Raw genomic sequence first — 16,843 nt, forward strand, 5'->3', positions numbered from 1 at the left:
GTCACTGAAGAAATGAAAAAGAAAATCAAGAACCTTCTTGAAGAAAATGATGCTACTCTATGATCTATGAGTCATTGAAGAATTTAATGAGAAAAAAGTGTTTTGAAGAGGTGAAACAAAAAAAAAAATCAAAATCCATGAAATATAGTTTCTGCTGATTTTTGTTGGTGAAATGTGTCTCCTGTAGGCAACAAATAGATGGGTTTTGTTTTTTAATCCAGTCTACTAATCTATGACGTTTGATTGATGGGTTTAAGCCATTTACATTCAGGGTTAATTTGGATGGTAATTTAGTTCTGTCGTTTTAGCAATGTGCTGTTCATTGATTTAGTCTTCTGTTGTCATTTTACTGAGATGCTCTTCACATTTGCCTTTGGTTTTGTTTGATGCTATTCCTCTTTTCTGTCAAGAGAGCATCCTTCGTAGAGCAGGTCTGGAAGAGGCAAATTCTTTGAGCTTTTCTTTACTGTGGAAGAATTTTATTTCATTTTCAAAGGCAAAAGAAAGCTTTGCTGGATATGTTATCCTAGGTCGACAGTTTTTTTGCTTTTAGAATCTGGAATATGTCACTCCATTCTCTTCTTGCCTGTAGAGTTTCCTGTGAGAGATCTCCTGTGAATCGAATTGGCATTCCTTTATATGTCACTTGATATTTTTTTTTCATGTGCATATTTAAGGATCTTTTCCTTATGTTTGATTGAAGAGAGCTTGATGATCATGTGTCTTGGTGAAGATCACTTTTGATCAAGCCTGTTGGGAGTTCTGTGCCCCTCCTGGATGTTGTTTCCCAATTCTTTCTCTAGATTAGGGAAATTTTCCTTTATTATTTCATTGAATACACCTTTAATCCCAGTTTCTCTTTCTGCACCTTCTGGGACTCCCATAACTCTTATATTAGGCCTGTTAATAGTGTCTTTCAATTCTTGAATATTTTTTGGCCTGATCCAGCTCTGCTTCCAGCTTTTTGTTTGCTTCCCCCTGGTGACAGGAAATATCTTCCAATTCTGAGATTCTTTTTTCTGCTTGCTTCATTCTATTTTGGAGACTCTCCACTGTACTTTTAATTTGCTCCACTGTATTCTTCATTTCTGATATATCAGCTTTCATTTGATTCATTTCCAGTGTGACATATTCCTTAAATTCCTTGAACTCCTGCTTTATGTGCTTCTCATTGTTAAGAAGTTTTATAGCAAGTGTTTTGAATTCTGTATTTCCAATTTGTTGATGCCTTCCTCAGTTAACTCTGAGGTTGGCATAGGGTTTTGCTCCTTTGCAGGGGAGGCTTTAGTAATATTCATTTTGCCTTTGTCTCTTCTTTTGCTTTTGGTCATTTTACTTCTGATTATCAGAGTCTTCTCCTTGGGACAGGTTTCTAAGCTCTGTCACCCACAGGTCTACAATGCGATTTTACTTATTGTAGTTGATGTGCAGCTCTTAATTTGCAGCCAATTGTGCCACTCCCTCCAGCAAGTTCCAGGTCTGGGTTCTTATGTTAGATTTCCAGCATGGTCTCTTTAGCCCCAGCTCCTGGCTCACCACTCTCCACCTCCTGTGACACTGTGCTGAGGCTGCACTGTTGTCTGTACAACCTTTCTCCCACTTCTGGTTGGAGTAGGTCCCAGGATTAGGGAGACATCAGGAGTCCTGTATAGCTGGGTTGCCGGAACCTGTTGGCTGTTAGGTCTGAGGGCCACACGGACCTATTTTGACCCATACGATGCCACAGTCAGTATTATTTTCCTGCAGGACCAGTGCAATCCAGTGAGCTTAGTGAGTTCTCACGAGCTCAGCACATGCACAGTTCACTGTTGTCCCTAGTCCTAAAGCTTTTGCCACAGTGTACAAAATGGCGCCTGATGTGCCACTACTAGAGTTCTTGATCTGCTGGCCATCAGGTCTGAGGACTACCTGGACCTGTCTTGGGTGGAACCTGTAGGATGCCACGTTGTTGCAGTTCACTGAGTCAGAAATGAGTTCACTCCCAGCTCAGTGTGTATTCAGTCCTTTCCTTTGCTTCCTTAAACAAAATGGCACCGGAGTCGGTTCTAGGGGCGAATGCTGGGCTGTGAAATCCACGCTGTTTTCGCACTGCCCGTCTGGGATCTGCTGCTCTTTCTCTGCTCCTGGTCAAATCAAACAGACCAGCAGGACAGGCAGTTCTTTGTCTGAGTTCATCTCCCATTGAGTCTCTTCCCACCTGGTTGCTGGTGGATTTCTGGCTGCTGGTGGAGTTCAGTTCACCATTTGCTGAATGCTGCTGGTGTATTAGTCACTGTGACACCACACCGTTGTGTCCGCTGCTTTCCTGTGTCTATCAGTCTCTAGGTACCCCATGCTGTTGTTCTGTCCTCTCCTATTTCTGGAATTTGTCCTCTCTGCTTCATACTGGTTAATGTTTCTCCATCTATTTAAATGTGTCCTTTACCCTATTCCACCATTTTGATTTTCCACTTGCTGTTTTTCTTTATAACAGTTAGTTGTATCACTTAATTTTTCTTTCAAAAACTGCATTTTTTTTTAAAGATTTATCAATTTTTATTGGAAAGGAGAGACAGATATTTTTTTCTTTTTAAAGATTTATTTATTTTTTGTATTGCAAAGTCAGATATACAGATAGGAGGAAAGACAGAGAGGAAGATCTTCCATCTGTTGATTCACTCCCCAAGTTACCACAATGGTCGGTGCTGAGCCAATCTGAAGCCAGGAGCCAGGAACATCCTCCAGGTCTTCCACACGAGTGCAGAGTCCCAAGGCTTTGGGCCTTCCTCAATTGGTTTCCCAGGCCACAAGCAGGGAGCTGCATGGGAAGTGGAGCTGCCACAATTAGAACTGGTGTCTGTATGGGATCCCAGTGCCTTCAAGGCGAGGACTTTAGCCATTAGGCCACTGTGTTGTGCCCTATCACTTAATTTTATAGTTACAAATACAATGGCTCTTATTAAGAGAAATTAAGATTAATTTTATAAATACTTTCATACTTTTTTTTTAAGATTACTAATTTGAAATAAGAGAAAGGATGAGATAGAGATCTTCTAGAGATCTTCCGCATACCATTTTCCTCTTGCAATGGGCACAACCTCCAAGACTAGACTAAGTTGAAGCCAAGAGCCTGGAGCCAGGAGCTTCTTCAGTTCTCCCAGTGTGCATATACATGAGCCATCTCCCTTGGCTTTCTTTTTGATTTATTTTTACATTGGAAAGGCGGATATACAGAGAGGAGATACAGAGAGGAAGATCTTCCATCCGATGATTCACTCCCCAAGTGAGCCGCAACGGCCGGATACTCCGGGTCTCCCACGCGGGTGCAGGGTCCCAAAGCTTTGGGCCGTCCTTGACTGCTTTAGGCAGGGAGCTGGATGCATTAGAACCGGCGCCCATATGGGATCCCGGGCGTGCAAGGCGAGGACTTAACCACTTGCGCCACCGCGCCGGGCCCTCCCTTGGCTTTCCCAGTCACATTAGCAGGGAGCTGAATTGGAATTGAAGCAACTAATACTTGAGTCAGCATTCATATGGGATGCTGTTATTGTAGTTGGTTGTGTAACCCGCTGCACCATGGTGCTGGCCCCTCCCTATAATCCTTATCATTTCAGTTATGTTGTAATTTTTAGTCATTGTGATTGTATTAACACCACTTACCTATATATTCAGCTTGAACTTCATTCTTGATTTTGTTTTCCTTGGGGCCAGGGTTGTCTTATTTTTTTCCTGTTGTTTATTTTTGCATGTGTTCCTTAATTTATTTTTAAATTGCCAGATCTTTTTAAAATACAAATTTATTTAATTTTGATGGATGTAATTTTGACGTAGTTGAGAAGGATGCACGCCCATTTGGGCCACTGATTAAGGTCAGGAGAGTCGAGGAATCGGGGGAAAGTGAATGAGGCAGTTGTTTCCAGTCTCCTTTTTCCTTGTGTCTGGTGGAAGGAAGGGGGGAGAGAGGGCCAGGAGCAGCTCTATTGCATAATACCCGGGGACAGATGCCCACTTGATATCATCCCAGGGTCCCCAGTTGATGGAGCTCATTGGTATTCTTTGTTGCTTCTGCTCTTCTTGTTCTCTTTCTGGAGCTCTTTGTTGTCTGCACTGGTTTGAAATTGAGTGCTTCAAACCAGTTGGCCTTGGGATTTCCCCTAAGCATAATTCTGTGATTTCTCTCAGCCTCTTCCCCAGTGCAGCTTCTGTTTTTGGATGTCATATCATCATCTTTCTTCGTGGAAGCGCATCTGTTAGTAGCTTCCTTAACGAGATATTTTGGTGGTAACAAAAATTTGAGAGATTCCAAATGTCTGAAAAATAAGTTTAATTTTTATACTTTATTTAAACTAAGTATGTTTTTCTACACAGGCAATAATTTTCTTTCATAAACATGAAGGTATTCTATTTTATTTTTGCAGTGTGTCAGGTTAATACTAAATTTAATGCTATTTTGAATTTTTGTCCTGTATAAGAGAGCAGATTTTTCTATTCCTCACCCCCACTTTTTAAAAAATTTGCTTATGGACTTAAAAAAAATTGCTGCACATTCAGTAGGATTTTTCAGTCTGGAAAAGTTAGGTACTGAGAAATAGTCATGTGTTTCCTGTTAATGAGATACTAGACCTTGTAGATTGTTCTTTTGATGTTATTTTTTCTCTTTTGTATCCCACTTTTTTGTCTTTTATAATTTTTCTGAAATTTATTCTTCAGCCTTTTGATTAAAAAAATTGTGCTGTCATGGCTTTAGTGTCTTATGTGAGTCCTTGTTCTCTGATGGTTCACTTTTTAGCATATTCTACAAAATCTTCTCTTATCCCTCTAAATATTCTTGGGATGGTGGGGTGAAAGTTGGGGCAGCCAGCATGGGTGCTTCCTGGGACTCCAGCTGTTGTCTACACCCAGGATTCTGTGTTCAGGCCATACCTCACTCCTACATTCTGGAGCACCTATTTTTGTCTTTGTGAACTCTTTATGCAGTATGACCTGCATACTGAAAAGAGCTTTAAAAATTGATTTATATTATTTGAAAGGCAGAGTTACAAAGAGAGAAGGAAAGACAGACATCTTCCATTCACTGGTCACCCCCCAACTCAGTAGCATCCAGAGCTGAGCTGATCTGATGTTGGGAGCCAGGAGCTTCTTCTGAGTCTCCCACGTAGGTACAGAGGCCCAAGCACTTATGCTGTCCTCTATTACTTTCCCAGGCTGTAAGCAAGGAACTGGATATGACGTAGAGCAGCTGGGACTCAAACTGTGTGGGTATCACACGCAGAGGATTGACATGCTATGCTGTATGCTATGCTGATAATAATGGAGACCTCTAGGGTTGAGATGTTGATTATGGGATTTTTATTTATATTTTGCATTGTTGTATAGTGTATTAATTTCTATAGTTTATTTGGGTATTCACAGTTTTATCTATTATGAATAATTAAGTTTGCAGCTCTTATTTGAGTTTCTTGAAACACATGCACATGCATTCATACCCTCCCCCTAACCATCTATTTTTGCTGTACGTGTTAAAATGGAGTTGCTTAGAGTACACAGTATCAGCAGGTGCTTTGGAGCAGTTTCCAGAATGTTTCTTTGTACTTATTAGGCTCTGACTGTGCCCAGTGCACTGAGAATTTGAGTTGCTGCATGATCTTGTCTGACAATCCATACGGATGTTCCAGCATTAATTAGCATTCTAATACCAAGGGTGTTGTCTTTTAAGGATTTTTGTCACAGACTGTGAACTTTCAGTATGTCTTGTAGTGTTTTCAGCTTTTTGGCTCTTGGAAGCTGCTCTTTGTATGGTTTCTGTTCCCTTTCTCTTCCTGCCCACAGAACTGTGCCTGGCTCACTTCATTGCTGTGTTTTCTGAGGGATGTGAGCTCCTCAGCTCCTGGCTATCCCTTGGTGACTAAGCTCCTGTTAATGCCTTTTTGTCTGTGGAGCATATGGCAAGTTCCAAACTGTGTACTTGGCTTCCTGCTTGAGCTCCGTGTGCTGGGATAGGCAAGCTGGGGAGTTTTGAGCTTAACCAGTGTTGCTTCATGGTCCCTTGCTGACCTTAGTAGTGTGACTGGATATGATGGTCATTTTGATTCTTGTCTCACTTCAAAGAAGAATTTCCGTGCAAATATGGACAATGAGCAAAGCAAGATTTTACTGAAGTGTGAAGCCTCCTGCCTCAGCAAGCAGGAGAGGATTTCAAGGGGGGAGTTGCCCCTGTAACATGCAATTTCTATAATTGATCCAGTAGAAGAGTTGAATGAGTCCTAATACAAGCAGTTTGATCTTAGCAAGAAGTTTCTTCATATTTTTGAGTCTTGCTCTTTTTTTTGGTCAGATTTCCTTTCTTCACTCTGGTTGATTGTACACCTTTCCATGTTCTCTTAACTGTTTACCATTACTGATCTAGTTTTCTAGCTTCAAGTATTTAGTTGATGTTACTTTGCTCAATGTCTGTTGTAGGTTTGTGAGTATTTTATTTCGTATTTATTCTGCATTTACGGAAGTTTCAAGAAAGAATAGAGATGCTCCTTTTTTCAGCACCATTTTTATATTGTTTTTATCCCCGCCTTATGTACTCAGAACTTCCTTTGCATTTTTATGGTGAGAGATGTTTCGATTGCTAACTAAATTTATGGAAACCAAGGGAATAGTTAAAGTGACTGAAATTTCTGTAGTCAATGAAACTCACTAAAAAGATAGTCTTGACAGTGTATCCTTTTTTCTTTCCCTTTCTCTCTGGGATCCTCTGAATAAAATATCCAATAGAATACCAACAGATTGTCACTGCTGTCCTCTGAGAAAATACAAATCGTGAGATTTGCAGTTTTGCTCTTCCTGGTCCTCTTGTTGTCTTATTTATTCTTGCCAAAATTTTAAATGAAACTGAGGCAATCATATTGTCTTTTAGTGGTAATAGTAGTTCATTTTTATCATTACTTATTGCTTAACAGGTATATATAATTTCACCAGTTTTTTCCTAATTTGTGTTTTGATGTTACTAATAAAAGAACATCTAACATTTTTCATTTAGTTCTGCAGAAAAATACTAAGTAGCTAACAAAATTTCATTAAAAGAGAGCTTACTTTAGGTGGGTAAAATTTTCTGTATGTTCTCTATAGGGAGCATACATTTTCTTTTAAAGGTATGGAAGGAGGTTTGGAATTTCCTAGAGTGACTTGAACTCACCTCCTGTGTCAGACTGACTGACAGTCCTGTTTGAATCATAAGTGGGTAGGGTGGACTCATGATCAGGTTAGTATGTGGACCATCCTGCCAAGCTGTGTGTGGCTGTTTATGTGCTCATGCTTACTGTCATGTCGAGCACACATTATGCTATCCCAAATGCAGGAAAAGCAGGAAAATGTGGGAGGATGAGATGCTAGACAAGAATGAGTGTTGAGTTTGTCATGCTTAAGCTGTATCTTGCTGTGCCACGACCCACATCAGCATGCTAGTTTGAGACCCAGCTACTGTGCTTCTGAAAGTCAGTGTGCTTGGGAAAGCTGTGGAAGGTGGCCCACGTGCTTGGGCCCCTGACACCCATGTTGGAGACGCAGATGACGTTGCTGGCTTCTGACTTCAACCTAGCTGGTACCTGGGTGTTGTTGTCATTTGGGAAGTGTACCAGTGAATGGAAGATCTCTTTGTCTCTCCCTCTGTCTGTTTGTATCTCCACCCTTCAAATAAACAAATGTTTAAAAATGAAAAAGGAGTATGAGAACTTAGATAACCTTTCCTACATTCCTCATTTTCTCTCATTGACACATCTGGGTAATGAAATGGGAAAGTTAAAATAACTTGACCAGCCCAGTTCCAGTTCATCTCCTGGGCTGGGGTTTCTACTGGACACAGGAAAGATTGAAATTTCTGGGAAGGCAGAGTGGATGGGCTTGTGACCAGTTGGGTAGCAACGTTCACACCATAACCTGTCCTTGCTTGTTGTCACAGTTATGTTTTCTTTTTTTTTTATACTTGCTTTTTTAATCCTGATTTATCTTTAACTTTAAATTATTATAGAAAGATGATTAATATATTTTTTTGTTTGTCTTATAATTTAACAATGTGTTAATTTATACTTCAGTTATTTTTATTGTACTTCTAACTTAAGCCTTTATCCATAGTTTAATTGAGTGGGAGGATCTAATATTGAGCTATCATAGTTCTTTTCATTTTTGACTTTGTAATGTATGTGATAACTAATAAATATTAATAACATGTTTTTGTTACTTTAAACCTGTCTTTGTAATATTTTTATTTTGCAGTAAATTCTATAAAATTTCATCCCTCAGAGCAGTTGGCTCTCACTGGTATGTTGACTTTTTTCTTTACTGAACAGAATTATTGGTAGTCTTAAAACAACTCTAAATACGTCTTTACCAGTAGCATCAGAATTATCTGTGGCTTTTAGGAAAGTTAGGTAACCTTTTTTAGGCATTTTATGAGTTAAGTGAGAAATGAATAGATAGTACTATTTTTTAAAACCAACAGTGAATTGGTAGTTAGATTAAGTTGAATTATGATGAAATTAAAATGTATGTTGTTGAAATTGTTACACATTTTGTTATTGCCTGTGATGGTTCACAGTGGATTATAATACAGTTCTTTGATTACCTGCATCTGAAATGAATAAAAAATAATATTGAAATAAAACAGTTTATTAAAGTTAGCATTTTTATGCCTCTCCAAATAACTTGTCTAAGCAATAATAGCTTATGACACAATTTTATCTTGTAGTTTTACAAACAGACCTTCTTTGTTGCTTCTAAAAGGTAGCCTCATTGTACTAAGGATTTGGTCTATAAAATTGCCATACTGCTGTGGCTAGTTCTGTGGTAGTTTGGCAAAGTTGGTGATGTTCTTGAAAGGGAGATGTAGACTTTCAGTAGACCAAAGCTCCGCAAACTGTTTCTGTAAAGGATTAGATAATTAGTAGTTTCATCTTTGTGGGCCATATCGTTTCTGTCACCACACTGTTCTGGTGTTACACTGTGGTAGGGAAGTGGAGAGTGGGAAATGAAGAATGTAGCTCTGTACTAGTAAACTTTATTAAAGTGGATGGCTGCTTGGACTGGGCGTGTGGGCCAGCTTGTTAGGATAAGGGAAGAAAATTGATAATTCAGTATTTTGTGCAGATGGAATTGTTTAAGCAAGGAGCTCAATCAAAAGTACTTTCAATGTATGATATACAGAGAATTTTTGGTCAGAGAATTTTTATATATGAGAGCAGTATGGGGGAAGGATAATCTGAGAGTTATTTTAACAGGCCTAGAACATTACCAGTTAATTTATGCTTAAGTAAATATTTGAGGATTAAAGTAGGCAAAACATGTAAATCTTATTAAATTGATGAATTATTTTCTAATTCAGCAGTGGCAGTTGAAGTTGAATTTGTCCATATTCAAACCAAAGGAGGGCAGAAACCATGAAGCATTTTAAAAATGTAACTAAGAGAAACTTTATAACTGGGAATACAAGAAAGAGAAGAGAGAGACTAGTTGCTGGATTTTATGTTTATTTGGAGAGAAATTGATTAAGTCAGAGCAATAAACTATCTATCTTAAGAAGTGTACCAACATGAACAACTAGTGACTTCTTTAGGGAAGCTGTGAGGGGTAAGACATGACCATTGTGTTAGATCTGAGGCCCCGTCATGCTTCCCTTTGTCTTTCCGTTTCTTAGTTAAGACACTTTGTTATCAGCTTTGATTGGTGAACAGAGAGAACCAAGAAGGCAGCACAGAAAGGGCCCACTTAATAGATGCTGGTAAAATTGTAAAGCTATATCCATGTTAAATGGATGAAATGAATTTGCTGTCCTGAAACACAGCAAAATCTATTGTAATTTTAAGTTATAGTGTGAAAGAATTTTCATTTATTTAGTTTAGGTAGGTAAAAAATAAAACTTGCTGTTTGTAAATTTTCTCTGGACCTGCATAATTTTTTAGCCTGAAATGAAAGGGGAAGTATTATTACACATAAATATCTTAATTTTGTACATTTACTCTATTCTCTTTAGCATCAGGCAGTTTTAAAAAAAATAGCTATTTTAATACAGCATGTTTTACTAAGTGACCATTAGATTTACAAAGTCTTATTGATGCAGCTTAGCCAGACCATAGCAAGGAATGCGTTGTATGCATAGTATGCACGTTGGGTAATTTTCCTCTGATTTCTCTCTTCAGCTTCTGGAGATCAGACTGCTCATATTTGGAGATATGTGGTACAGCTGCCAACACCTCAGCCTATTGCCGACCCTAGTGTAAGCACATTTAATTACCCTGGAAACTCAACATGGGCTAAGCTTGCAGGGTTCTGGATATTTGCAAATTTTAGAATAAATTTATTTCTGCTAAAGACTGAATTGCTTGTATTCTGTCATCAATTCGTATTTTAAAACATTAATTCCCAGTGTTTCTGTATTTGGAGATAGGGCCTGGAAGGAAGCAGTTAGGGTTAAACAAGGTCGTGAGCATATGTCCCTGATCCAGTGGAATTAGTGTCCTAATCAAAGATAGCAGAGAGCTGTTTCATACTTATCTGTACCTTGTGTAATAAGATTTCATTAATCAATCATCCATAACAGACTGATTGTTTATTAAAAAAAGCTACCAGAGAACTTGTCCTTCCTCTCCTACTCTCTCATCCCCTCAGTTCCTGTTCTCTCTCCACTAGCCACGTGACGACAAAATGAGAGGGAGGCCAGTTCTAGGCCAGAAAAGAGCTCATGAGAAGCTCAGTTGTTAGGAACTTTGATCTTGGGTGTCTGATCTGCACTGGGAGAAAATACATTTCTGGTGTTTTTCAGTAGCTCAGTCTATTGGTAGTTTATTATGACAACCTAAATTGACTAAGATGGATTTAGGTATTGAAAGTGAGGTGTTGATGTAAACAATACCAACAAATGTGGGATATAGATGAACTCTGTTCTGTTTTAGAAGAGGTAGAAATTGCAAGCAGTGAACTTGGTTACTTAGCTCAACTCAGATTTGCCAATTGGTGATATTGACTGACCTGGCCTGCCCTGCCCCTGGTCTGTGCCAAACTTATACTGGTGGGTACTATATTTTGGTCTGATGTGGGCTGCTCCCTGTCTTGGTTCTTGCACTCACCTGTAGGGAATGTGTCCCAACAAAGGAGTTACCCAAGCTCCTCCATCAGTAGAAGGATGAGGCTTGTTTGATTGCTAGGAGTCAGAGTGTCTTAGCCCAGAACCTTAGGGATGGTAGTGTCCAGCCAGGTATTAGGATCTGGTGGGCAGAGTATTTGGGCCAAAGAGAATTATTCTCAAACTTTGATAACAAAAGGTTAATTTGCATCATCAAGGTTTTGAGTTGGCTTGATAGCTGTTATCTATTCTCTCTCTCTCTCTTTTTTTTTTTTTTTTTTTTTGCTGCTTGAGTGGAAATTGTCTATGTTATTGCCTGTCCAATCATAGTTTGGAAAAATATAAGTTGTTTATATGGTCACTGTAGTGCCAAGAGGCAATTTTTTTTGGCCTAGAATGAGTTTTACATCTGGAATGATTACACACACTGGATTTAGTGATATTTTGTTGAGACTTTGGATTCTATCGACTGGCGTTGGTGTTGGAATGATTTAAGACTTTTGTGACTTTTGGGATGGAATGTATGAGGATGCTTCAAAAAGTTTGTGGTAAAGTAAGATTAAAAGATAACATTTATTTTGGTATGAAATTTTGAAATCCATGTATAGTTTTTTGTTATTTATTTTCCATGAACTGTCTGAATACTCCTGTATTTTGCTATGCAAAGGCATGATTTTGGAAGACTAAGGAATCCCCCCCCCCCCAAATTTACAATTAAAATAAAAAAAGATTTGATTCAAAAATCAGAAAGATGAGACCTTGATCCCATTGGATTAGAGTGCATAGAAGAAGACATGTCTGGATGTGTTTGCGCTTTCTGTCCCTGTCACGTGAGAACCAGCCAGGAAGCATACTTACCAGAAACTAAATTGGTAAAGACCTTCATCATGGACTTCTAGTCTGTCTTTAAAGACCCTGAAAGAATAAATTTCTGTTATTTAAGCTACTTGGTCTGTGGTATTTTATTATGCCAGCCTAAGCTGGCTAAGATAAGGTCTAATTTATATATGTATATTTTAGCTTTAGCCTTCCTTTGCATGAATATTAAGCATCTTCCTTTCCTTTCTGTAAATATTAAGAATCTTCCTTTTCATAAATATTCAACATCATTCATTCTTTTAAGTTTTATCTTTGTTTCATAATGCTTTATTATTTAATATTAGACATTTACCTCTTGGAGATTTTTATTTGACAGTTATGGCATCATTTTTATGTGGGTATATTATAATTTTTTTAAAAAGATTTATTTAGTTTTGTTGGAAATGCAGATTTACAGAAAGGAGAAGAGACATAGAGAAAGATCTTCCGTCTGCTGATTTATTCCACTCATGGTTACAATGGCCGGAGCTGAGCTGATCTGAAACCAGCAGTCTTTTCCGGGTCTCCCTCATGAATGCAAGGTCCCAAGGCTTTAGACCATCCTCTACTGCTTTCCCAGGCCACGTGCAGGGAACTGGGTGAAAGATGGAACAACTGGAATGTAAACTGGTGTCCTGATGGGATGCCAGTGCTACAAGCAGAGGCCCGCTATACCATCGCACCGGCCCAAAACAGTTTTTGGAGGTGGAAAAATATTGTGCTGTAGTTAAAAACACTGAATAGTTGACTGAAATATTAAGTTCACTGTATTTTCTTCTTTATTACTTTTCTAGCATTGGCCATAGGAACTTTTCATTATTACCACTGGATTTTGGGGGTCATGTTGCGGGGTTAGGGAGCTCATCCTGAATTAACAGTGAGCCTGTGTTATTTGCTGTGACTTTGTTGTAGGTTAATTCTTGTATCCTGGGGCCCTAATATAGGTACAATGAGCACTAAATTGTATCAAAAAACAATAAAAATCATTTGCTATGACTTGCTCTGCCAAGGAATAGATGCCATACATCTTTAGTTATTGCTGAATACGAATAATTCATCTTAGTTAGAGAGAGATGCATTTTATAAGTTTTGTTTGGCCTGTCTTGACTCAGAGTTGCTTAGCAGTTCCAATCCTAGGCTTTGAAATAAACTTGAATCCACTGAAGTCTTGAATTAGTAAGCTTTCCAGCAGATGTTTTCTTTCTTAGATGTATGAGTGAGTTTTATTTGACATCCACAATGTTTTGCTAGAGAAGCATTTGGGCGATATGATGGAAATGGATTTAGATTACCAACTAAATAACTGTCATACTGTGTGATATTGAGTCATTTATTTAAGTAGTAGTGTTAATTTTTCCATTTAAAAGAGGATTGGAAGCAAAGTGGCTTCTAGTGGCTGTTGCTATGTGAGGTAGGACATTGGTGCAGTAATTCTTTGGGCAGACTGCTAGTACGCAGCAGAATGTTCATAGTATTAAAATGACAATTCTTGTATGATCTATTAAATGTTGTCAGTAAAAACAATTAAAATTAAGTGGATTATCAAAATACATACAAATAACTTATTTTTAACTCCTGCATTTGTAGAATTAAGGCCAGAGTTTATACATATTTTTTAGTATAGGACTTACCACAGTTTCCACTGTGAAATTCCTTTAATACCTGAGTAAAGTCCTGAGTTTGTTTCACGTTTTGGAACATAGATCCAGATTCAGGAGCTCCAGGGTTCCCTTCCATGCCCTCGGCAGATTATCCTCTTCCCACTACCCTCACAAACACACATTCCCTCTCCAGATCAAGCACACCGTCTTATTATTAAGATAATAAGTATTATTTTTTGGAAAGTCAGATATACAGAGAGGAGGAGAAATAGAGAAGAAGCTCATCTGTCTGATGAATCACTTCCCAAAGTAGCTGCAATGGCCAGAACTGAGCCAATCTGAAACCAGGGCCCAGGATCTTCATCTCGGTCTCCCATGCGGGTACAGGGTTCCAAGGCTTTGGGCTGTCTCTGACTGCTTTCCCAGGCCACAAGCAGGGAGCTAGATGGGAAGCAGGGCTGCCAGGATTAGAACCAGTGCCCATATGGGATCCCGGCACATGCAAGGCGAGGACTTAAGCCACTAGGCTACCACGCCAGGCCTGAGCACACAGTCTTAATCCTAAACCCCTTAGATGTTTCCTTTGTGAGGAAGTAGCTCTGTTTTTATACCTAGTTGTTTTATTTCTATCAGTAACATTTAATGAAGAGCCTATTGAGTTTACTGCTGTGTTAGGAGTACAACAATTAATAAAACTGAGAAACCTTGGAATTGTCTTAGACACATCCTTTTATCTTGCACCTCCCACATTTAGTCTTTCATCCATGAAATCTTAGATTATGGTCATCTACTTACCTCTGACGTTGTAATACCATTTCTGCACCGCCAAACCAGAGGTCTCCATTGAACACCCCACAGGGTGCTCTTGGGGTCATCAGCTAGAATGTTGGACACAAGACGTAGTGTCAGATATCAGAACTTGCACCCTTACAGCTCTAATTCTGGCTAGCCACTCAAGTACCTGTTCACAGGATTCCAGACCATGGAACTCTGGGATTGTGCCCTTCCTGCCTGCCCAGAGAGCAGCACAGGTCTCAGGGAATAGGATTCTTCAGGAGCAGCCCTGGGGTCTGAGAAGCTTGGTCCATTCTGAGCTCCAAGCATTTGCCAGGGTTAAGAATCAGGCCCAGGACCACCACTCTGCTTTTCCATCAGTACTTGGACAGAAGGTAGAGTTCCTCTCTGTCTAGATGAGCTACCTGTCAGAGGTTCTTTATACCTTGAGTATCATGTGTTGGGAGCAAAGCTCATTTTTTTTTGTAGAAAGGATTTTCTCACTGCTTTACTGTTCCTCATCTTCTCTTAGCTAGATCAAGGTCACTGCAGTCACATCATAACCAGGTTCCCTGCATCAGGTCTGGTTGCCCCTGTAGTCGCTTTCTCATACTCCATCAGGAGTCATTTGCTAGGATGCACATGCATCATCTTAATGATTCCTTTTGCCTTCCTGATAAATTCTAAAGCACTTTCCTTTCTTTGCTTTGCACAGCCTGCTTTGAGGACCCTGATTTGAGCTGTCTTTGCCAGTCTTTTTGTTTTTTCAAGGTTTATTTATTTATTGGAAAGTCTGTTACATACATATACAGAGAGAGAATCTTCCATGTTCTGGTTAAATCCCCAGTGGCTGCAATGGCCATGCTGAAGCCCAGGAATCTGGAACTTCTTCAGATCTCCTATGTATGTGCAGGGGTCAAGCAACTTGGGCCATCTTCCAGTTCTTTTCCAGGTGCATTAGTGGTGAGTAGGCTGGGAAATGGAGCATCTAGGACTTGAACCAGCACCTGTATGGGATGCTGGTGCCATAGGCACCTGCTGTGCCATATACCCCTTGCCAACTTTTCTAGCTTTATTTTTCATTACTATCTTCCCTATTCCATCCCAGACTGAACTGCTGATACTATCATGCAGTCATCAAATTCTCCCTTATTTTCCTATGATGTCTCCCTCTAAAGGCAGCTCCCATGTTCCTTCATGTGTTGGTCCCTTAACGATAAAGCATTGTACAGTTCTATGTACCATTTAGGATAATCTGAACTGGCTATAGTTCCCTGGACAATCATTGTTTATGTTTTACTTTGTCATTAGGTTGTAAATCATTTATCCCTGTTGAAACCTCAACTGGTTGAATCTCTTTCCTGCTGTACCTTTCCTGTACCTAAGCTGTGAGCACCCTGGTGACTGTCCCTATGAGTTGGTGACCTCTTCTGATGGTTAGCAGGCCCTGTATGGTAACACAGTCTTTGCACTTTGCCCTGCTTCTGCCACCCTCACTCTTTGTAACCTTCCAGCTGCAGTGTTTGCAGTAGAAGCAGTTGGAGAGAACTTCCATTCCCTTCCCCTTCCCAGAGGCATATGTTCATGGCACCAGCTAATGAGGACTAAGCTAGCCCCCTGTCATGAAAGTCCTATCTTCTGTCCTCATAGATGTTGCTCCTGAAATGATTTCTTCTGTCTTGCATCATCAAACTGACTCCTTCTTGGGTTCTTCCTGATACTGCATACTTGTCCCACAGCTTCTTAAGATCCATCACCTCATTGACTTGCTCGTGATGACAATCTTAAAAGTGTCACTGGTGCCCTATTGCTTGCCAAGATACCTTCTCTCCAGCCAGCTTTGTGTCCCTGCCTCTCTGCTGGGTCTTGATCTTCAATATCCCATCCATGTTGCCTACCCAGTTTCAAGCCACTTTTTAGGTGCCTGAATTACGTTGATTACCATTGCTCTCTCTTTAGCATACACCTTATTTCTATTGTTTTCTTCCTTTATCTTTGGTATTATTGTCTAGGTCTCCTTCACTCTAACCTTCTGGGTCTCTGATGCTCCACCCAGTCACCTGTGTGAGTCTCTTCTAACACCTACCCTCTCTTCTCTTTAGGCCTCCACCTTCCTGATACCCTAGCCTCTGTCCTATATGTGGGTCTGCTCTCCTGGCTGGCTGTCTGCCTGCTTGCCTGCTTGCTTGTTCAGTGCTCAGACTTTCAGGACCTTATGTTGCTTGTGACCCCCAGATTTCCATAATGTCTTTGACTCCTTTTGACTTTTGTAGCCATCTGCTTTGTTTCTTAGGCCCTGCTTGGATATCTCATAAATGTCACAAGCTAATATATTCAAAATTGTGTTCTGGATGTCTCCTCTATGCGCTTCTGCTTATGTTGCTCATCTTAGGAAATGTCAGCATCATCCAGCCAGTGGTTTGTGAATTCCTTTTCCTTATATTCTGTGTGGAAGTTGGCCTATCAGCAAGTCCTGACGGTTACACGGAGGATGCTTTAATTCTACCTTTTCTCCCACCTCCATTAC

At 39.7% G+C, this 16,843-nt stretch overlaps 1 protein-coding gene across 4 annotated transcripts in view; it reads left to right on the forward strand.

The window, feature by feature from the left end:
* LOC121167469 (WD repeat-containing protein 37-like) overlaps positions 1-10,849 on the forward strand; it is a 35,406-nt gene extending 24,557 nt beyond the window's left edge. For all 4 annotated transcript variants that reach the window (XM_040996888.1, XM_040996887.1, XM_040996885.1 and 1 more), the window contains exons 8-9: positions 8,242-8,286; positions 10,161-10,849. In XM_040996888.1, coding sequence (XP_040852822.1) covers positions 8,242-8,286; positions 10,161-10,372 — 257 coding nt within the window. In that variant the 3' untranslated portion in view covers positions 10,373-10,849. The remainder of the gene's footprint in view (positions 1-8,241; positions 8,287-10,160) is intronic.
* The last annotated feature ends 5,994 nt before the right edge of the window (positions 10,850-16,843 follow it).

This window comes from Ochotona curzoniae, unplaced genomic scaffold (genome assembly GCF_017591425.1).
Source record: "Ochotona curzoniae isolate NIBS_2020 unplaced genomic scaffold, NIBS_Ocur_1.0 patch373, whole genome shotgun sequence".
NCBI classification, from domain to species: domain Eukaryota; kingdom Metazoa; phylum Chordata; class Mammalia; order Lagomorpha; family Ochotonidae; genus Ochotona; species Ochotona curzoniae.